General features: G+C 33.9%; 1 protein-coding gene across 1 annotated transcript; it reads left to right on the forward strand.

The window, feature by feature from the left end:
* Positions 1–1,791: 1,791 nt before the first annotated feature.
* LOC140441586 (DNA excision repair protein ERCC-6-like) lies at positions 1,792–19,642 on the forward strand. The gene is made up of 14 exons (XM_072532413.1): positions 1,792–1,950; positions 2,016–2,469; positions 3,052–3,340; positions 3,398–3,550; positions 3,816–3,943; positions 4,366–4,721; positions 7,246–7,419; positions 9,499–9,660; positions 10,373–10,618; positions 12,705–12,908; positions 13,433–13,594; positions 13,701–14,022; positions 16,955–17,257; positions 19,416–19,642. Exons 1-14 carry the CDS (start codon positions 1,939–1,941, stop codon positions 19,559–19,561), a joined length of 3,111 nt encoding a protein of 1,036 aa, XP_072388514.1. The 5' UTR covers positions 1,792–1,938; the 3' UTR covers positions 19,562–19,642.
* Positions 19,643–19,755: the final 113 nt, after the last annotated feature.

The raw sequence follows: 19,755 nt of genomic DNA on the forward strand, positions 1-19,755 counted from the left end.
GGTTAAATTAACATTCATCAAAATAGGACCACATAATACGAGGAAAGATGAAAGAAGATGAAATACTTTCCAAAATAAGCAAATGTCAGATGGACATATAACACGAGGAAGACCAAAGATTAGATATAGGTAAGGAACAAATACTTAGAATAAGTCATTGAAATAAATTGGAATGGAGAAATAAGTATTCCTGAAAAGATCAAAACCCAAACAAAAAGGTTGTCACGCCAATGATTATGATCACATTTTGAGAAATAATAGAAAAAAAACATTTAGTATGATATTCAATAGTATTCTCATTCTCATGCAAAAAAATTGTTGAATAAAATGTCTCCTATAATTTAACCATTGTTCCACATCATTAACATTTCTATTTACCAACACATCAACATTTTCTACAAAATCATCATCACCATCATTATTTTCCCTTAAACCCAGATTGTAAGGTAATGCTGTAGCACATATTATTGCAAGAGATGTATTTAATTTGGATTGTAGAACTTGTTGAAAATAAGGAAACTGTCTTTTTCAGGTTCCAAAATAGCTTTTCTACAATACAATATTTCTTGTTCTTATATGTGCACTATTTTCTTGATCATTACCTAAAAATATACATATATACATCTAGTGTACTGATTCTGAACATGCCAGTGGGGGATGGCTTCTATGCATTGTATTATAATCAGTGTATAAGAGAGAAAGTTTTTAAGTTCAACAACAATACCCATAATCTCCCTTCTATGACCAGAAAGAGCTACAATTCATTTAATGGAGCATGAATAATGAAAATAAGTCTATACCTGTACATTTGAAAAATGGGCAATCCCATAGAAACTGCTTATATTTTTATAAAGTATCATACAATATTTGTTGTTTAAGTGAATGCGCTGAAGAAATATTGTAAAATTCGATTGGATTTTAGATTTAATTTTATCACGAATATATGGCTTTCATATAAGTTCCAGACGATTTTCTTCTACAATGTGATAAATAAACTCTAAAAATTCTTCAACTTCTTCATAACAGTCTAACATTTTTTTATTGTAATTAGAAAAACTAAATAATATATTGGAAGTGAATTGGAAAAAATTATTATTCAAACATAAACAAACAAAATTAGGTTAGAATCGATGTGTGAGGTTGTCCAATACTGATTACTGGATTACCGCAAGGCCGAGATAAGCAACCAAAAAAGAAGATGTATTTGGTGACTTTTCTAGTAACTTTCTTGGGTGTGAATCTGTCTTTTTAGTTTACTCCTCCTGGTTAAAAAACAGAGTATAGTAAAAAATGATTATCCGATGTCGGACGTCATGCGTGAGTCTATCAGTAATTTCCCCGATTCAAATTCATAATAGACAACCTACATTACGCGGCTCAGAGTAGTGGGTCAGGCTCTTAGACATTAGTACGTTTTTCACCTTTGGTCCCACGTCCCAGTGAAGATAACCGATAGATAACCTCAAATTATCTGTCAATTAAGTTTCACAGAACGAAATATAGCGTTGGCAGTGTTGCCATGTCGTTATAATGTATATTATAACCTTAGAGTAGGGAATTCTACTCGTCAACGAGTAGTTGACGAGTAGAATTCCCTACTCTAAGATTATAACATAGTACATGTAATATAAACAATAGTTTTTGAATTTTGTGGAATAAAATTTAGAGCATAGTTTTTGAATTTGCCGCCTAAAATTCAAAACCTACATTTTAAATTTGCCGTCAAATGAAATTAGTTTCGGCCCTTCCGCATTTGGAGCTAGAAACTCTCTTCCAAATCTGTCTATGGCACATGTCTGTGATAGTGTGGTGGGGAATAAAGAATGAATAACACTGAATAAAGCAAACAGCAAACAAAAACAACGAATACTCATAAAGGTAGCACGTGTTAATTTACAGGTGAAAAGAAGGACTAAAAGTAAAAAAACAATATTCGCAATGAATAATCAAGTATGTCTCAAATTTTATAAATAAAACATAAAATTAAAACATATTTTTTGTTTTTACGATTTTAGGATGAATTACATGAAATACTTTTGGAGGCAAATGTAAACGTTTGGTCTGAAGATCAATCAGTTTTAGAGGAGCAAGCTTTAAAGGAATTAAAAGTTTTTGCTAATCAACAGAATGGAGCCCCAACTGGAAGTACTGTTTTAGAAGATGGGGAAATAGAAGATGAAATTGAAAAGATAACTCCTACTCTTGATCTTGCAGCTTATATAAAAAGACAAGAGGATTTGAAGAAAAGACAGGATTTTAAAAAATCCTTAAATAGGGAAAAAAAGATTATAAAGAAACGTAGCATTGTTAAAAAGGACATAATAGATACATTTAGTAGAGCCTGTAATGATGATGAAATTAGTAATGTACCATTAAGTGAGAATGGTACAGAAAATCTTAAAAATGATGTAGAGGTATATAAGGAAGATAATTCTGGTAGTGAATACATTCCATCTGATGGAGAATATGGTAATATAACATTAACTTAATAGAAATGCAGTATTTAATGAAATATATTATAATATCTGACATATTAAAGAAGAATAACAATTATGAGTGGTTCATTTTGGTTTTATTGATAGTTTTTCATTTCAAATAAATCTTTTTTAGTTCAAGGACATTTGACAAGAATAAATCCTTATTCCAGTGAGGTGAGCTATCTCACACAGTTGTCATTAATTTGACTAAAATTTTGCACTCTTATTCTCTATTATAAAAAATAACAACTCAAATTATCATTTCTTGTTGCCAGATTGTGAAACTGGATATGTCTATAGATTTCTTTGTATATATTCCTTGTAGTAATAGCACTAAAATAAGCCAGCTTTAATAAATTATTTTCAGTCAATATTTCAGTTATGTGCAGTATTCTTCCAGAATTTCTACCTCTGGAAATTAGTACACAATTAAAGGCTTCACATCTTTTCATTGTCTTTCTTATCAGGTATGTTCTTAAGTAAATGATTTCTGATCTGCCTGACCACTCTCAATCACCCATCATACTGGGAAGCACAATCATTCCTGTGTTAATATATATTCTTTTGTTTTTAGATAGTGATTATGAAGAGGGCCATAATTCTCAATCAGATCCTACAAATGACTTAGTAATTCATAATAAACCTAAAACCAAAAGAAAAAGAACTCAGAATCATTTACAAAAAGTTATAGATGATGCAGTTTGGGAGAATTATAGGTTAAGGCTTGATAAGTATTACAAAGGCCTACAAGACGAAATGTCAGAGAGAATAGAGATAGAAGATGAAGATGAGAATGAGGATGAAGACTATTGTTTTAAGGGTGGTTTAAAGGTACCAATGAAGGTTTGGAATAAACTATACAAGTAAGTAATGCAGTTATTAATAGTTGTTAATTTTGGATTGACATTAAAATTTTACAGATATCAGCAAGATTCTATAAAATGGTTGTGGAAAATACATCAAAAGGCGACAGGAGGTTTATTAGGAGATGAAATGGGTTTGGGAAAAACTGTACAAATCATTGCTTTTTTGTTGTCTTTGGAGCACAGCAGAATCAGTTCTTGTCATGGCAGGTAAGGGGTATATTTTGATTTGATTAATATATTTTGTTTGTATAATTGTACAAAAAAACAATTGGCCTTTCCTAATGTATTTTCCAAACCCACTATAATACATGTAATAAATATTTTTATAGATTTATTTTTCTCTTTAGTGTTTGAGCCAGGTGAGCTAATTCTTCTAGCATTATTATCTAGTTGGATTATTCTGAGATTGAGTGTTCTCTTCTTTCTAAAGACGATGAGGCAATAATTTAAACAAAATTAATCAATATTATAGGTTTAATGGATTGGGACCATCTATAATAGTGTGTCCAGCAACAGTTATACACCAGTGGGTAAAACATTTTCATGATTGGGCACCAGAGTTCAGAGTAGGTGTGCTGCATCAATCTGGCAGTTACCAAGGTGAGTCATCCCAAAATTTAAATTTATATCTTAAATAAATTTTAAATTCTCTAAATCTTAAAATAAATGAATATAGAAGAATAGATCTTGTAATACTGGTAATTTAGTCTACTCTTTCACTATACATTAGTAATTTCTGCCCTGGTTTGGCTAAAAAAAAAGCAATTATAAATTATAATCATCTGTTTCCATTTGATAATTTTTGCAGTTAATTATGTCTTATGCTTTTTTTGATTTTTAAGAATAGAAGTTGTAATATAGATATAAGACATATTGAAGAATAGTGACAACTCTATGAAAACACTGAAATATTGCTATGGCATAATTATTATGATAATGTTGCCACTGTTCTAATTTTTAAAAAAATGTAACATATTTTTGTAACAAGTAATGTTTAAAATGTATTTTTTATTTTTTCGTAGGAAACAAAACAGTATTTATTAAAGACATGCATAAAACAAAAGGAATTATTGTAACCACATATCTAGCGATTATCAAATACCAAACACAACTTTTGGACTATAACTGGCATTACGTAATTCTTGATGAAGGACATAAAATCCGAAACCCAAATGCTAAAGCCACAGTAGCAATTAAATTGTTTAGAACACCTCACCGGATTATGTTGACTGGAAGTCCCATGCAGAACGATCTGACAGAACTATGGAGTCTATTAGATTACACAAATCCAGGAATGTTAGGGAATATGAAGACATTCCAAGAGCATTTTTCGGGACCCATTCTACAAGGAGGTTTTACAAATTCCACGCCTATGCAGGTTTGTTTTTCTTAAACAAACAAATAAAAATGTCCGCAATATTTCCAAATACACTCATTCGCAAAATCACAAAATTAATAAACTTTCTATGTATGTGGGTGATGCCAGAAGTATTCGACCCAACAAAGAAAATTCAAAAATTTTGAAAAAAAGTGTATTTATTTTTCAACATAATCTCCTTTTAGCTCTATTAACTTTTCACAGCAATGTTCAATAAGTTCGATACTCTTTTTTATAATAAGAACTGTCTTGCTCCGCAAAATAGCCATTTACTTTGACCACTGAGCCTTTTTTTCAAGTTTGTGAATGAAAAATAATCTGAGTGAGCTAAATCTCGTAAATAGGTAGCATGATGTAGCAATTCACATTTAATTTTGGCCATTGTAATAATGGATATATGAGCTGGTGGATTGTGTTGAAACAACATTTTATTCTTTGTCAAATGTGGCCGTTTTTGTTTGATTGCTTCGCTCAAATGTTGCAGTAAGTTCGCATAATACTCGCTGTTGATAATTTTTCCTTTTTCCAGTTAGTTAATGAAAATTATCCCACGCGCATCCCCACGCGATGCTATGATCTTGCCTGTAGGTGAAAATTCTTTACCTTCTTTGGAGCTAGTTCTCCCTTTGAGTCCTATGTTTTGATTGTTAATTTTTCTTGGGTATGAAGTGATAGACCCATGTTTTATTCACGGTTATAAAAATGCCCAAAATTCTGTTTGTTGCTGTGAAACTTCGTTAGATACTCAATTTAAATATCTTCACACTTTTTGTGCTCGAGGGTGACCAAACGCGGCACACAGCTTTCTCGTGTTCAGAGTTTCAAATAATATGCGATGTAGTGCACTTTTTGAAATTTCTACCAAGTCTTCTAGCTCGCGCACTTTGACGATCATCCAGTACCAGTTTGTGTGTATCCAGTTTCTTATGTGTATAACCAATTGCGAAAATGTAAATTTTTATATGAGATCATTTTATTTAATTTTTAAATACAAAAGTTCAATTATTCGTAATTAGATTGTCGCTACAATACCCCCTTCGAGAAATATGGATAATACATACATAGTTACAATGGAAATTGAATAGGTATATCAGAAAAAAAAACAATTTTTACGCTAAAAAAAATTTACACTGTAAAATAATTGTTACACTGAAAAAAATATTTTAACTGACAAAAAAAAAAGATTTTACTGACACATGAACGAGTTTGGCGGCTGAAGTACCTAAATCTTCTCTCCACGCTGCTCTTATGCCCAGTAACACTGAAGGTAGGCTTTCGGTCCATCGAATATTTTCATGGCATCGAATTGCTGCTTTTAATTGTTGATGAAATTTTTCCACTATGCCATTTGCTTGAGGGTGATAGGCGGTTGTTCTTAAATGGAAAGTTCCAGTTAATTTGCAGATTGATTTAAAGAGATGTAATTCGAATTGTCGACCTTGATCGGCTGGATCGGTTGTGATATGCTTGGGAGTGCCAAAACGAGCTATCCAACCAGAAAAAAATGTTCTGGCTACTGTATCTACTTCTTGATTGGGAATTGGGAAAGCTTCCGGCCAACGCGTGAAACGGTCGACACATGTTAAACAGTATCTGATTCCTTCAGAAATAGACATCACTATAATGTCTATGTGAACATGTTCGAATCGGCTGGAAGGTGGTAGGAAATTTCCAGTCGGTGAAACAATGTGGCGCGATATTTTTGATTTTTGGCACTGTAGACACGCTTGAGTCCATTTTCTCACATCTGATTTGATTGAAGGCCAAACATATCGCTGTGTGATCATCTTCACAGAACTGTTAATTCCAGGACATGCTAGATTATGCATGGTGCTAAAAATTGCCATTCGGAGTGGTTTCGGTACAAATAGTCTGGCTGTAGATGTTGCTACGTCACAGTACAAACTAACGTTTTGTTCTGGAAACAGTATTTTCTTTAATTGCAACGATGTTTTCTCTCTTAAGTACGTTTTTAGTTCTGGATCTGTTTCTTGTGCGAGAGCTAAGTCTACGCTGTCGATATCTTTCTTTATGCTATCGACTCGAGATAGTGCATCTGTTACAGGTATTTCGATTTTTCAATGACTTGTGATTTTATTTATTAATGTTTGTATCTTGAGAATGATTTCCGAAGTGGAAATTGAAACGTCAATTAACTTATTTTAAACGTCAATTGTAGCTTATTTCCATTAAAATAGTAATTACTTTAAGATGCCACAAAAAAATAGCTTCAGAACAATATTATGATAAAATAGTTTTATTTTGAGAAATACGCGAATATTTGACTTTTTAATTAGATGTGGCCCACGGCCGCCCTTTGTTTTGTCCGCCCGCGTGCGGTGCGCTGTTAGGATCGGCTCTGCCGGTATAGTGCTATTATGTGGGATATTCCTCGGTGCTCATAGATGTCAGTATCGTTTTATTGTGGCCAATTCCTCATATAGTCGAATGATACTTTTTATTTCAATGAACACTAAAATATTTTAAGCTATTGCCCATGTAAATCTAACAAAAATCATTGTAGGAAGCCACAGCGTTGTCAGTAGCTAGCACCTTAAAAGATCTAATAACCCCCTATTTGCTGAGAAGAACAAAAAACGAGGTGCAGCATCATATTTCGCTACCAAATAAAACCGAACAAGTGTTGTTCTGTTCACTTTCTGATGAACAAAAACGGTTGTATAAGGATTATCTACTGGTAAGTGTTAATTTTATAATAGAGACTGTAGACTAGCGCCAAGCTTCATGTTTTCTATATTTTTTTTATTTAAATACATAATATGTTTAAAATTGAATAAAGTAATTTTAGTATTTTTATAGATTTTAATAAAATTAAAAATTTTTACATGTTGTATAACGGTCACTCCTCGTGTTTTAAATGAACTCGTCCAATTATTTACTGTGACTACTATTTCGTAAAAAGCCATATTTAATATATATATATATATATATATATATATATATATATATATATATATATATATATATATAGTAAACTCTTAAATATTGGGGAAATCTGCAAGAAATACTCTAATGTGTATCAATTGTTTCGCCGAACGTTTTCGCCAAAGAGAATTAATTTGGCTTCTTCAGGGCTGAAAGAGAATAAATTATAATTAGCTACCATATATTATCTATTAAAACATTATTGATCTTACCGTAACTTAGAATTGTAGAGTTAGAATATTATTTGGCAATAATAATAACAACATTAAACTTAATGTAGCTTGTAGATCAGCCCTAACAATTAATAATCTTTATTCTAAGATAAAAGATAAGACTCCCATAGATAGGCTTAGTAATATTGTCTACAACATTCCATGTCTCTCTTGCAACAATTCCTACATCGGTCAAACATCTCAATTATTGAAATCACGTATTAAACTACACAAAAGTGATTCTCGACTTCACCCTGACCGTTGTGCATTAGCCAAACATGTCCATTCCACTGGTCATCTCATGGACTATACCAACACCACAATTCTCCACCGTGAGAACAATAAATCTAAAAGAGAGTTCATTGAAATGTCTTATATTTTTCTTAACGATTTCTCCATTAATGTTAAGAGTGACATCAAGAATCTAAGCGATATATACCACCTGTTACTTAAATCAGATACCAAGAACAATACTATATCACAGATTACTAACTTGACTGATATATCCATTAACAACTAACATACCTTTATAATTAATTTTCATTAACAAAAAAAAAATATATAACATTCCCTTGCTTTTCTTAGATACGTCTCAATAAGATTCAATAATACATGAACAATATAATATAATTAAATAAAGAAAATCAAAATAATATTTCCCTTTACTGGGATTTAAATTCATTCGTTTTTTACCAATGAACCTTAACGACATAAAGATTCATACCAACTATAATGAAGTTGTCAGCGCTTGCGTTCTGGCTTAAACAGAACCTCACTTTTAACTATCTAAAAATCAAAAATTTAGTTATTGCCGACATTTCAAAGAATTACCTCCTTTTAAATGTAGTTGCATTGGGTTTTTCGATTAACCTTGGGTAAGCCTTTACGTGTCAAGTTCGAAGCTACCATACATTTCAATTCTTATAAAAAACTTTTTTTGCACATAGTAACAAAAAACACCACTATGTTACTAGCAAAGTTTTTAATATTCTAACTCTACAATTCTAAGTTACGGTAAGATCAATAATGTTTTAATAGATAATATATGGTAGCTAATTATAATTTATTCTCTTTCAGCCCTGAAGAAGCCAAATTAATTCTCTTTGGCGAAAACGTTCGGCGAAACAATTGATACACATTAGAGTATTTCTTGCAGATTTCCCCAATATTTAAGAGTTTACTATTTAACTAATCTGCAAAGATTAAATTTCTTTTCTTTTCTATATATATATATATATATATATATATATATATATATATATATATATATATATATATATATATATATATATATATATATATATATATATATATATATATATATAACTATAAAAAATAGTACAAACCTAACAAAGTCTCCAGCCTAAAATCTGTATGCAACTGGTTTGATCATGTACATAACCCAAACAGTTAGCAACAATATTTTTAATTTTTAAACTAGTCACTGATTTTTTGAACATTTAATGCAAAAATTCTTTTTCTGAACGGTATATTTCTGCATTTGCACCTCCATAAGAATCAATTCGTATTAAAGTACAAATAACGATATACCCCTATAGCAGAGCAATAATTTATCTGATTGTCAATTTTTTTGGCTAAATCATATTTTATGTTTTTAGGGCGATGATATCAGTCATATACTGGGGAAAGGAGTTAAAAACTGGTCTGCAGACAAACAAATACGAGCCAGAGTGTTTGTTGCAATCACAAAGCTCCGAAAAATCTGCAATCACCCTGATATATTCCTTTCTGAAACCATAGACGACAATGATAATTCTGAGGTTAGTTCATTGAAAATTAAATTTAATATAATATACTCGGTTCGCTATTCCCAGTCCTAACTGTCTAGTGAATTTAGTAATTATTTTTTTGCGAAGTTAGTTACTTTTGACAGACTAAAAGTGGCTGGAAATTACTATACAACCAAGCACACGTACTCATAGCCAATATTAATAGTAAACAAACTAAATAGTAAATAAAATAGAACTTTGCGAATTACCGACAATCAATATTTATTTATTTGCACCATATAATAAATAGTTATGTTAAATGATAACAACTAAAATATATTTTTTAAATATATACTACCCAAAATTTGATGGGTTTAGTATACACTTCCACTATTTAGAATAATTCTTCTTTTTTTAAAGAAAGAAGTCTGCAATAGTAGGATACTTGAGCTATTAATACTGAGAAGTAGGAATTGTTGTGTTGTAGGTTTCCGACAATGAATCTGTCAAAATATGCCCGAGCTAAGCGAATGGAGTTTATAATAAAACATGTGCATATGTGCTCGAAATTATTTAGCTCTTGGATTATAAACAGTGGTAAAAACACGAATTGAATATTTGTTACCGACCAAGATGTATCTGTTGAATATTGATTCATTCTTGGAGATCTAACCCTATATATTTAGTCCTGCAAGTCCCTCATAATCACCTAATCATTTTTGTTTTATTGTTTTATTTTATGTTGAAGAAATAACCTTTTTAGGATCCGGGAAGTTCTAAGGGTGGAAAATCTTTCGGTTTCTACAAAAAGTCTGGTAAAATGATCGTGGTCTCCGCTTTGTTAAAAATATGGAAGAAGCAAGGACATCGGGTGTTACTTTTCACCCAAGGAAGGTCGATGATCACTATATTCCAAGATTTTTTAGAACAACAAGGCTACAAGTACCTGAAAATGGATGGAACCACTTCCATCGGAAGTAGACAGCCATTAATTGAGAAATTCAATATGGTTAGTATAATTTTCCTTAATTTCTGTAAAAAATGTTACTCTTATATTACTTAGAAAAAGACGTGAATTAAACATTTTTCCTTTCACAACGTAGTCACTTCTATTTAAATTCCGTTTACAAAAGTACAATGTTCCTAAATAAAACTCACAAGGAAATATATCACCTGCTCGTTGAAATGATGGTAGTAGAAGTCTACGTGATTAACAAGAAACTGGTCTCCCAGTTGCCGAAATCCTCCGTCATTATGAAACCCTATATATATATATCAACAAATGTACACAATCAACAACAAAGACAGTTTAATCTGTTCGTGTATAGTCTATATCTAATTATAGTCTTCGCTGGCACGCAGATGAAAAAAATTTTTTTTCGCCAATAGCACTCAAAAAGTAATTATTTTCACTGCAAATATTGTGTAAGTTTAGTTTTTGCGGACACGTAGTAAAACAATTTTTTTTCGCTGGGAGCAGCCTAAAAGTAATTATTTTCTTCGGAAATATTGTAGAAGTTATCGTTTTCGCGAGTACGTAGATGTACCTGAAGGCAAAAACATGTCCAGAGCATCCAAGATTCGAACTTATGAAATAATAGTGGGACCAACAGTGTTGCATGTGAAAACTTGGACAGTGAATCAGAAGTAAGAAAAGAAATTAGAGCTTTGGGAGAGGAAAATCCTGAGAAAAGTTTTTGGTGGGATAAAGGAGACCAACGGGGAATGGCACCAGGAACAAGGAGCTAATGGAGATGTATAAGAGGCCTAAAATAACACAGAAAATCAGGGCACAGAGAATTAGGCGGTTGGAACATGTTTTACGAATGCCAAAAGACACGAAAAGTACGTGTAAATAATAAACTGTCTGGCAGCTTTGAAATCAACAGTGGACTCAAACAGAGTGATGCGTTATCTCCACTACTTTTTAACCTTGTATTAGAGAAAGCCATGAGGTCGACCGAAATAAAAACGGAATTGCTATCGGTTCAAGGTCCCAAGCTATTACTCGCATATGCAGATGACATAAATCTCGTTGGAGACTCCATCCTATCCACGAAAGACATCTTCAACAAGGTAGAAGGAGCAACAAGTGAAGTAGGGCTGAAGATTAATGAAGAAAAGACGAAATATATGTGTATAAATAGAACGACACGAAGAGACAGAATAGGACAAAATGTGACGGTCAACACCTTCAATTTCGAAAGAGTACAACGTTTTAAGTATCTGGGGGCCGTAATTACAGCTGACAACGATGTTACTGAAGAAATCAAAGACAGAATCCAATCTGCAAACCGCTGTCTATTCGCACTGGATAAGCTCATAAAATTAAAAAATCTTACAAGAAGTTCAAAGATAAAAATCTATAAATCCATCGTCAGACCTGTAATAATATACGGATGCGAAACGTGGACCATGACCAAAGCAAACGAAGAAAAGCTCAGACGCTTTGAACGAAAAATACTTAGAAACATTTTCGGACCTCACCATGACATCACCACAAACCAGTATAAGATCAGAACCAATATCGAATTAAAAGCACTCTACAATGACGTCGATATTGTCCAAGAAATTAAATCACAGCGACTAAGATGGGCAGGACACGTGCACAGACTGCATAAAAAAAACTGGTATGGGAGGAGATTCCCACAGGCAAAAGACCACTCAGACGTCCCAGAATGCGATGGAGAGATAACATCCAAGCAGATCTCCGGAAAATGAACATTCCATTTGACCCAAGGTTGATGGAAGACCGAACAAATTGGAAAAAAGTTGTACAGTCAGCCAAGACCCACCCAGGGTTGTAGCGTTACGTGATGATGATGAAAAGAAAGAAACATCCTAAGAAAGACGGAAAAAGTAGAAGACACTAGTTAAGACTATCGAAGTCAAGGGCCTCTAAGGCCTGTAGTGCTGTTATTGTTTTCGTTGAAAATCTATTAGGAATTATACAGATAAAAATAATTTCTTACTTATTTTTTACGTATTTTCACTCAAAAATAATTAAGAGATATTTGCTTAATATTTATATTATAAATTTCTTCTGTTTTAACCGTTAAATTTAGATTTTATTTAAAAAAAAAACATTATTTCAGGATACCACTTATGATGTGTTCTTACTAACAACCCGTGTTGGCGGTTTAGGTGTTAACCTGACCGGTGCAAATAGGGTTATCATCTACGATCCAGACTGGAATCCAGCTACCGATACTCAGGCTCGGGAGAGAGCTTGGAGGATAGGACAAGATAAGCAAGTTACTATTTACCGATTGCTAACTGCTGGAACCATTGAAGAAAAGGTAATTCATAAGTATGCAATAATTTATTTGGTATAGTTCTGAAATTGTTTTCTTCGGGCAAGTAACTGGCATTTATCTTGCATTAAGTTTTCTCACTAAGGGAGAGCGCCCACCAAACTGGCGTGGCAAGTAGCAATAGCACGCATCTAGCATGTTACTTAAAATGTAACCAATGAAAACGAATGATTCAGCGCACACCAAAATGACAGTGACGTCATTCATTCTAATCATTCGTGTGCATTGGTTATATTTTAAGTAACATGCTAGACGCGTGCTACTTGCTACTTGCCACGTCAGTTTGGTGGGCGCTCTCACTAACGCTTAAACTGCGATTCATACACTTTTGCTTCTGAAATTCTGCAAAAACTGTGTTTGAATTATTCACTTGTCAAATAATTCTTCGCGTTCCAAAAGGATGGTTGTAAGTCTGAAGGTAGAAAAAAAAATGCTCAAAATTATCTGAGAAATATTTATATAATTTATTTTCCCTGGTTTTGTTGAAAGTTTCTATTTATTTTTTGCAGATGTACCAGCGACAAGTATGGAAACAGCTTCTGAGCAATAAAATTCTAACAGATCCCAAAACTAACAGATTTTTTAGATCATCGGATCTGTTTGATTTATTTTCGCTACAGGAATCAGTAGATGCAAATCCGGAAACAGTCAATATCTTTCATAATTCCAGAGTAAGTTATACTGTTATTTTGTTTCAGATATTTCAAGTATTGCCTATATAATATTTAGAGTAATCTCTTTCAGATCTGTGATATTTATATTAACTATTAATTTTAGGTTAGAATTCAAGATAGATTGAAGGAATCGAAGAAGAAAAAGCGAAAGAAAACACCAACTGATGCCGAATCTTGTTTTACGGAAGACAAAATCCAACAAATGAAAAATTTAGCACAACAAATAGCCAAAAGCCTTAATAAAAAACCAACCATCATGCAAATGGAATTGGAAGCCGAGAGAGCGGAAAAAGAAGAAAAGCGCCAAGAGATGAAAACTTTGGAAGCCGGGGAATTACATAAGTATAATAAAGAGAAAGAGAAGCAGGTGGAGAATACTTCTATAAATAAAATCGATGATCGAGATGCTGTTGTCAGTTTTTCAGGTAAGCCACAATTTTTTTATACGACATATTACCTATCATCATACAGTCTTTCTAGACAATTGCTTGGACATGCAAGAATAATATGTGTTCAATATTTCACATTCCCTTAATTTCAAATCATTACCTAAGCCAACCTTTAGTAATAATTCCTCCTACCTATTTTTACCCTTAACCAAGTACAGACATCCGTGGACAATGCAAACGAAAAATCTCTCTTTCTCTCTGATTTTTGTTACCGTATAGAACAGACGTGTTTTTCGTCTCTCTGATATTGGTTCCCGCGAACAACAGACGTATTTTTTGCGCTATCTAAGTTTGGTTGCCGTAACCAACAGTCGCTTTTTCCACCTCTTTTAGGGAATGACTACTCACAAAGGAACAGTACTGTGTATGCAGTGAAAAAATACCGCGAATCCGTTGTAGACAAACACCGCTAATCAGCTAAAGACAAAACTCGTACGAGAAACCACCGGCGCGTGTGAAACCTACTTATATGAATACCGCGAGTGTATATAACAGTAATATTAGCTTTTTTATAAACTTATTTAGCTATTGTCTGTAAAACATTCAGTTACCTCTCCTAATTATTTTGAACCAAGCCTATGATACCTGTTACGGTAAATCACTTGGTTGGTTAATCGTTTGTATAAAAAACTAATACACTTGATTTCTTTTTATTTTTACACTTAAAAACGCAATAAACAATTGTATAAACAAATCTACATCTACATTGTTAAACTTCTCATCGCCATCGTTTCGTTGTCTCTGCTGCTGCGCGTCTGCTGTCAGCGCCGTTCGTTCAGCCATGGGAAATAGGTGCGGACAACTGCACCCGCTCCAACCGCAATTGCACTCATGTTTTATTTCTCCTCAACAATACCTTCTATGAAGAACTAACCGACCGTATTGAAGCTGGCAATGGGATAAGGTAGGAAGATTCCCTGGGTCCTCTATTGTTCAACCTGATTATGGATGAAATAATAAAAAAAGTAAGAACTAAAAAAGGATACCAAATGGTAGAAAAATATCTTTAAATAATCTGCTATGCAGACGACGCACTACTACTTTCTTTAAGTGAAGATGATTTACAACGTATGCTGCACCAATTTAATATAACCGCCAGAAATTTTAACATGTTAATTTCCCCAAAAAAGACAAAATGCATGGTTACAACAGCAAATTTACCAAGATGTAAATTGGAGCTGGAAGATCAGATAATAGAACAAGTGATGGAGGTTAAATATCTAGGCATCACATATCTAGCAACGGAAAGCTCGAAACTGAAGTGGAAGATCAAGTGAATAGAGCAAACAGAGCAGCAGGCTGCCTGAAGGAAACAATATATAGAAATAAAAATATGGTGAAAGAAATGAAAGGCAGAATCTACAAAACAGTCATCAGACCTATAATGACATACGCGGTAGAAACACGACCTGACACAGAGAGGACAAAAAGGTTAGAAACAGCAGAGATGAAAACACTTAAAAACATTGACGGTAAGACACTATGGGACAGAGCTAGAAGTACAAATATACGACGTAGATGCAAGGTGGAGAACATCAAGAACTGGGTAAGAAATAGAAGAGTAGAATGGAACGATCGTATAAGCCGAATGACATCAAATAGAGTAGTAAAGACGGCAAGAGACGATGCCCTAATAGGAAGGCGATCAGTAGGAAGACCACGAAAACGATACCTTACCAAACGACAACTTACTGGAGACACGTTGAAAAATAAAACAGTCATGTCTATATAAAAAAAGAAGAAGACCTATGATACCATCCTAAAACGCATGTGTAAATGAATTAATTGTATAATGTGATGAGTTTTAGCCCTAATGCTCACTTCTGCTGTAGCTTCGATCTCTTAGATTCGTAGGCTTGTTTACTTCATTTTGTCTAATTTAGTGAGCACTCCATTCTATCCATTGCAGCAAGAAAGCTTTGAAATGTAGTAGTACAAAATACCATCTGCGGCTTTAAAATGTAATTGACGAGTGGATGGATGGAGTTAGCCTATGGTGTAAAATACGGTAATACGACACTCATTCATTGATAGACAAGCCAAACGTACATATTTCCCTTAAAGGGAATAAGGGGTTTGGTATATTTTACAATTTGACTATTTTAAATGTGGAACGCCACTGCTTTGTTAGTATAGGCCTTATTATTCCGAGAAATTCTCGCTGCTGCATTTGAAACCAGCAATAAGTACTTTTGATGTCTTGTAAAGTCTGAAGATTTGGAACTTGAAAATAAACCGATAACAGATCATCAACACTGTAAGCTATTCTTGCTCTTGCTATTCATCACAATAATTTATTATCGCAGCATAGGGATATTGATAATATGATAGAGAACATAAAATAAAGTTTTTTCTGTTTTTTTTGCGAGATATTCATCTCATATTAATATTACGATGTTCACTTTTTAGACTACCAACGTTGCATATTTTTCTATTCTTCTTTAAGTTCCATCTTCTATCGAAGGTTGGAAATCATCATAGCTATGCGGACTCTGTTGACTGCCGCTCTAAATAGTTCTGCACTACTCCATTCAAACCATTCCCACAAGTTCTTAAGCCACGATATTCTTCGTCTTCCCACATTTCGCTTTCCTCGAATTTTGCCTTGCATAATAAGCTGCAATAATGAGTATCTTAGCTCTCTCATAATATGACCTAAGTACTCAAGTTTTATTCTTTTAATAGTCAATATTATTTCAGATTAATTTCCTATTCTTCTGTAACACCAAAATTCAAAGGCGGCCAACTTATTTAGATATACTTGTTTTAATGTCCGTGCTTCCAAGCCATATATTTTTATGACTTTTTATTATAAAGCATGTATCATTCGGTGTGATAAAGAAACAGAAAAGTAGTATTTGAATTAACAAAATTAATATATTCAATACTTTTGATTTCCGTATTTTAGACGCATTACAATATTCCGAGAAGACTGCTGATCTGCATAACAAACTCAAACAAACCAAAGAACTAGCTAAAATTGCAGAGAAAGCGAAAATGGCCAAACTAAATGTAACTAAGGAACCCGACAAATTGATAGACAAGTTCAAGAAAAAGGATAAGACTGTAAATAAATCTGGAAAAGTTGATGGTCAACATGTAGAAGGATTGGTCAAAGTAGAGATTAAAAAGAAGAAGAAAAGTAAAGAAGGAGCAGTTGAAAGTGCAGAACCGGATGATTTTATCCTGGGAAAACTGTTTCAGAAAAAAGGTAAGTTATTCACTACATTTAAAATTCGTTTAAGTTATATTAGGTAGTTTGTACTAAAGTGTGTTATGTAGCATGCACCTAGATGTCCAGACAAGGTTTCATCGTTCACTGCTGCTTACTTTCCACATATTGTTACGTGTTTCTGTGTTTCTGGTTCAGAGATTAAGTGAAGCACGACTTGGTTTAACTAAAAAAACTCACTGAATTACAAATATCACAAATTCTAACTGCATTCATAATAATCAACGACCGCCTCGACGGGCTTGTATAAGGTGAAGGCAATGTTCTGAAATAGCTTTTTTTGACGCCAATAGTAGTTTTGATCCTTGGGCGGCAAATCCGTTTGTCAGTTGTGGTTGAGCTTTCCTTACCGCATGTTCCAGTGCAAAATTAAATAGCAGGGGAGCGAGAGGATCTCCTTGTCTAAGTCCGGTGTCAATGAGGAATTTCTCCGACGTGGTGCTGCCAATTCTGATCCGTGCGGAAGCGTTGTCTGTGCTCACCTGTGCTAATCGTACCAGCTTTTCAGGTATTCCCATTTCTACCATGGTCTCCCACAATGCTTCTCTGCTAACAGAATCGTAAGCTTGTTTAAAGTCCACTAAGATTTGGTGTACATCGCGGTTGAATTCCCAGTTTTTTTCCAACACCTGGCGTAGGACGAATATCTGGTCTATGGTCGACCTTCCCGGGCTGAATCCGCTTTGGTAGTCGTCTATTATTTCCTCTGCGTATGGAGTTAGCCTTCTAGAAAGTATTATGGATATAATTTTGTACGTTGTATTGATTAACGATATTCCTCTATAGTTCCGACATATTTGTTTGTCTCCCTTCTTGTGGATAGGTACTATATGGCTTTCATGCCAGTGTTTCGGTATTTCTTTTCTTTCCCAGACTTGTCTTATAAGATGATATATCTCAAGGTGGAGATTTTCTCCCCCTTGTTTTAGTAGTTCCGCCTGTATGCCGCCTGGGCCTGGAGCTTTATGGTTTTTTAGGGACGAAATTGCGGACTTTACTTCAGCTAGTGTGGGCCCTGGTATTTCAGGTTCGGCTAACTGGTACTATCTTTGTTGTCCTGTCGTTGTGGGTTTTTCTGTATTTAGGAGTTGCTCAAAATACTTTCTCTATTGGCGGCTTCCTCGTCGTCTGTGAGCAATTATCCTGCATCGTCTTTTATAAATCTTGGGCTGTTGGTTGTGTTGCCCTTCATTGTTTTTAGGTCCTTATAAAACTGACCGGTTCTATGTTCCTCCTCCAGTCGCGCTTCTAGGTACTGTTTCTTTTTTCTTTTTAAAAGTCTTCTCGTTTGAGTCCTTACCCTGTTGTCTTCCCTGTTCTCATCTGTAGGGCGTGGTAGTAACTCTATCCTCTTGATTGCAAGTCTTGTTCGCACTCCTGGTTTTTCTTCTTGTTATTCCTTTCTTTTCCGCTGCTGCACTTTCTATGGCGTTCGTTATATTTTGCAATTTCTGGTCTATGGTCAATTCTGGCGTTGATGTTTCTTCTTCTTCCAGTGTCTGCAATTTGTTTTGGATCAGTGCCTGATATTGGCGTTCATTATCAGGTAAATTGAGCCTTGAAATGTCCCCTGTTCTCATTTTTGTTCTGACCAGGAAGTGGTCAGAGTAACTTTCTGCTCCCCTCAAACTGTGTGCGCTGATGATATTGCTAGAATGTCTTCCATCGATAAGCACATGCTCTATCTGATTTCGTGTGATTCCGTCATTTGACACCCAGGTTACTTTATGTATATCTTTTCTTTGGAATTGTGTAGTTTTTACTACCATATTGTTGGCCACAGCGAATTCTGCCAGTCTGGATCCGTTATCATTAGTGTTATCATGTAAGCTATGTGTGCTGATCACCGCTCTAAGATGGTCCTCTTTACCTAGTTTCACATTGAAGTCTCCCAGTATGATTTTGACGTCGTATCTGGGTGCCGTTGTGTACAATTGTTCTAAAATTTCATAATATCATCTCGATCACCATCACACAATAATTTTTATAAGCCAATTATCCAAGTCTGAATATGACATTATTTTCATTAGCTATTTATTTTATGCAAAGTTGTCGAAAAATGTCACAAACATAATTTGTCAAATTCTGATATTGTTTCGTCAGTTGTATTGTTTAAAAAGCGCTTTTTTTTCATTAGGTGTTTCTGGAGCCGTTCAGCATGATTCCGTAGTACAAGAAGGATCTCGAGGAGGTAGTCTCAGAATACACACAGAAGCCCGAATTCGAGCCGAAAAGTCTTTGGAAGCGCTCAGGAAATCCAGAGTAGATAATTGGAGGTGGTGAAACATATATTTATATTTTTTTATTTATTTATAATTTTTCAACAGCTGTGATTTATATTTTATTAAATGCATTTTTATACTATATTTTGTATTTATTTTAATCATAACAAAAATGGAAAAATATGCAAGCACAAGCAAAAAGCCGGGAGTTCTACAACGAGATCAAGAACATAAAGAAAGGATACATGCCACAGA

Source organism: Diabrotica undecimpunctata, chromosome 5 (assembly GCF_040954645.1).
Source record: "Diabrotica undecimpunctata isolate CICGRU chromosome 5, icDiaUnde3, whole genome shotgun sequence".
In the NCBI taxonomy this organism is placed as follows: Eukaryota; Metazoa; Arthropoda; class Insecta; order Coleoptera; family Chrysomelidae; genus Diabrotica; species Diabrotica undecimpunctata.

Excerpts from the sequence above, each read along its gene's own strand:
- LOC140441586 (XM_072532413.1), top strand. Across the intron at positions 3,341-3,397 it reads GTTTGGAATAAACTATACAA|ATATCAGCAAGATTCTATAA; the intron begins GTAAGTAATGCA and ends AAAATTTTACAG. Across the intron at positions 13,595-13,700 it reads ATATCTTTCATAATTCCAGA|GTTAGAATTCAAGATAGATT; the intron begins GTAAGTTATACT and ends TATTAATTTTAG.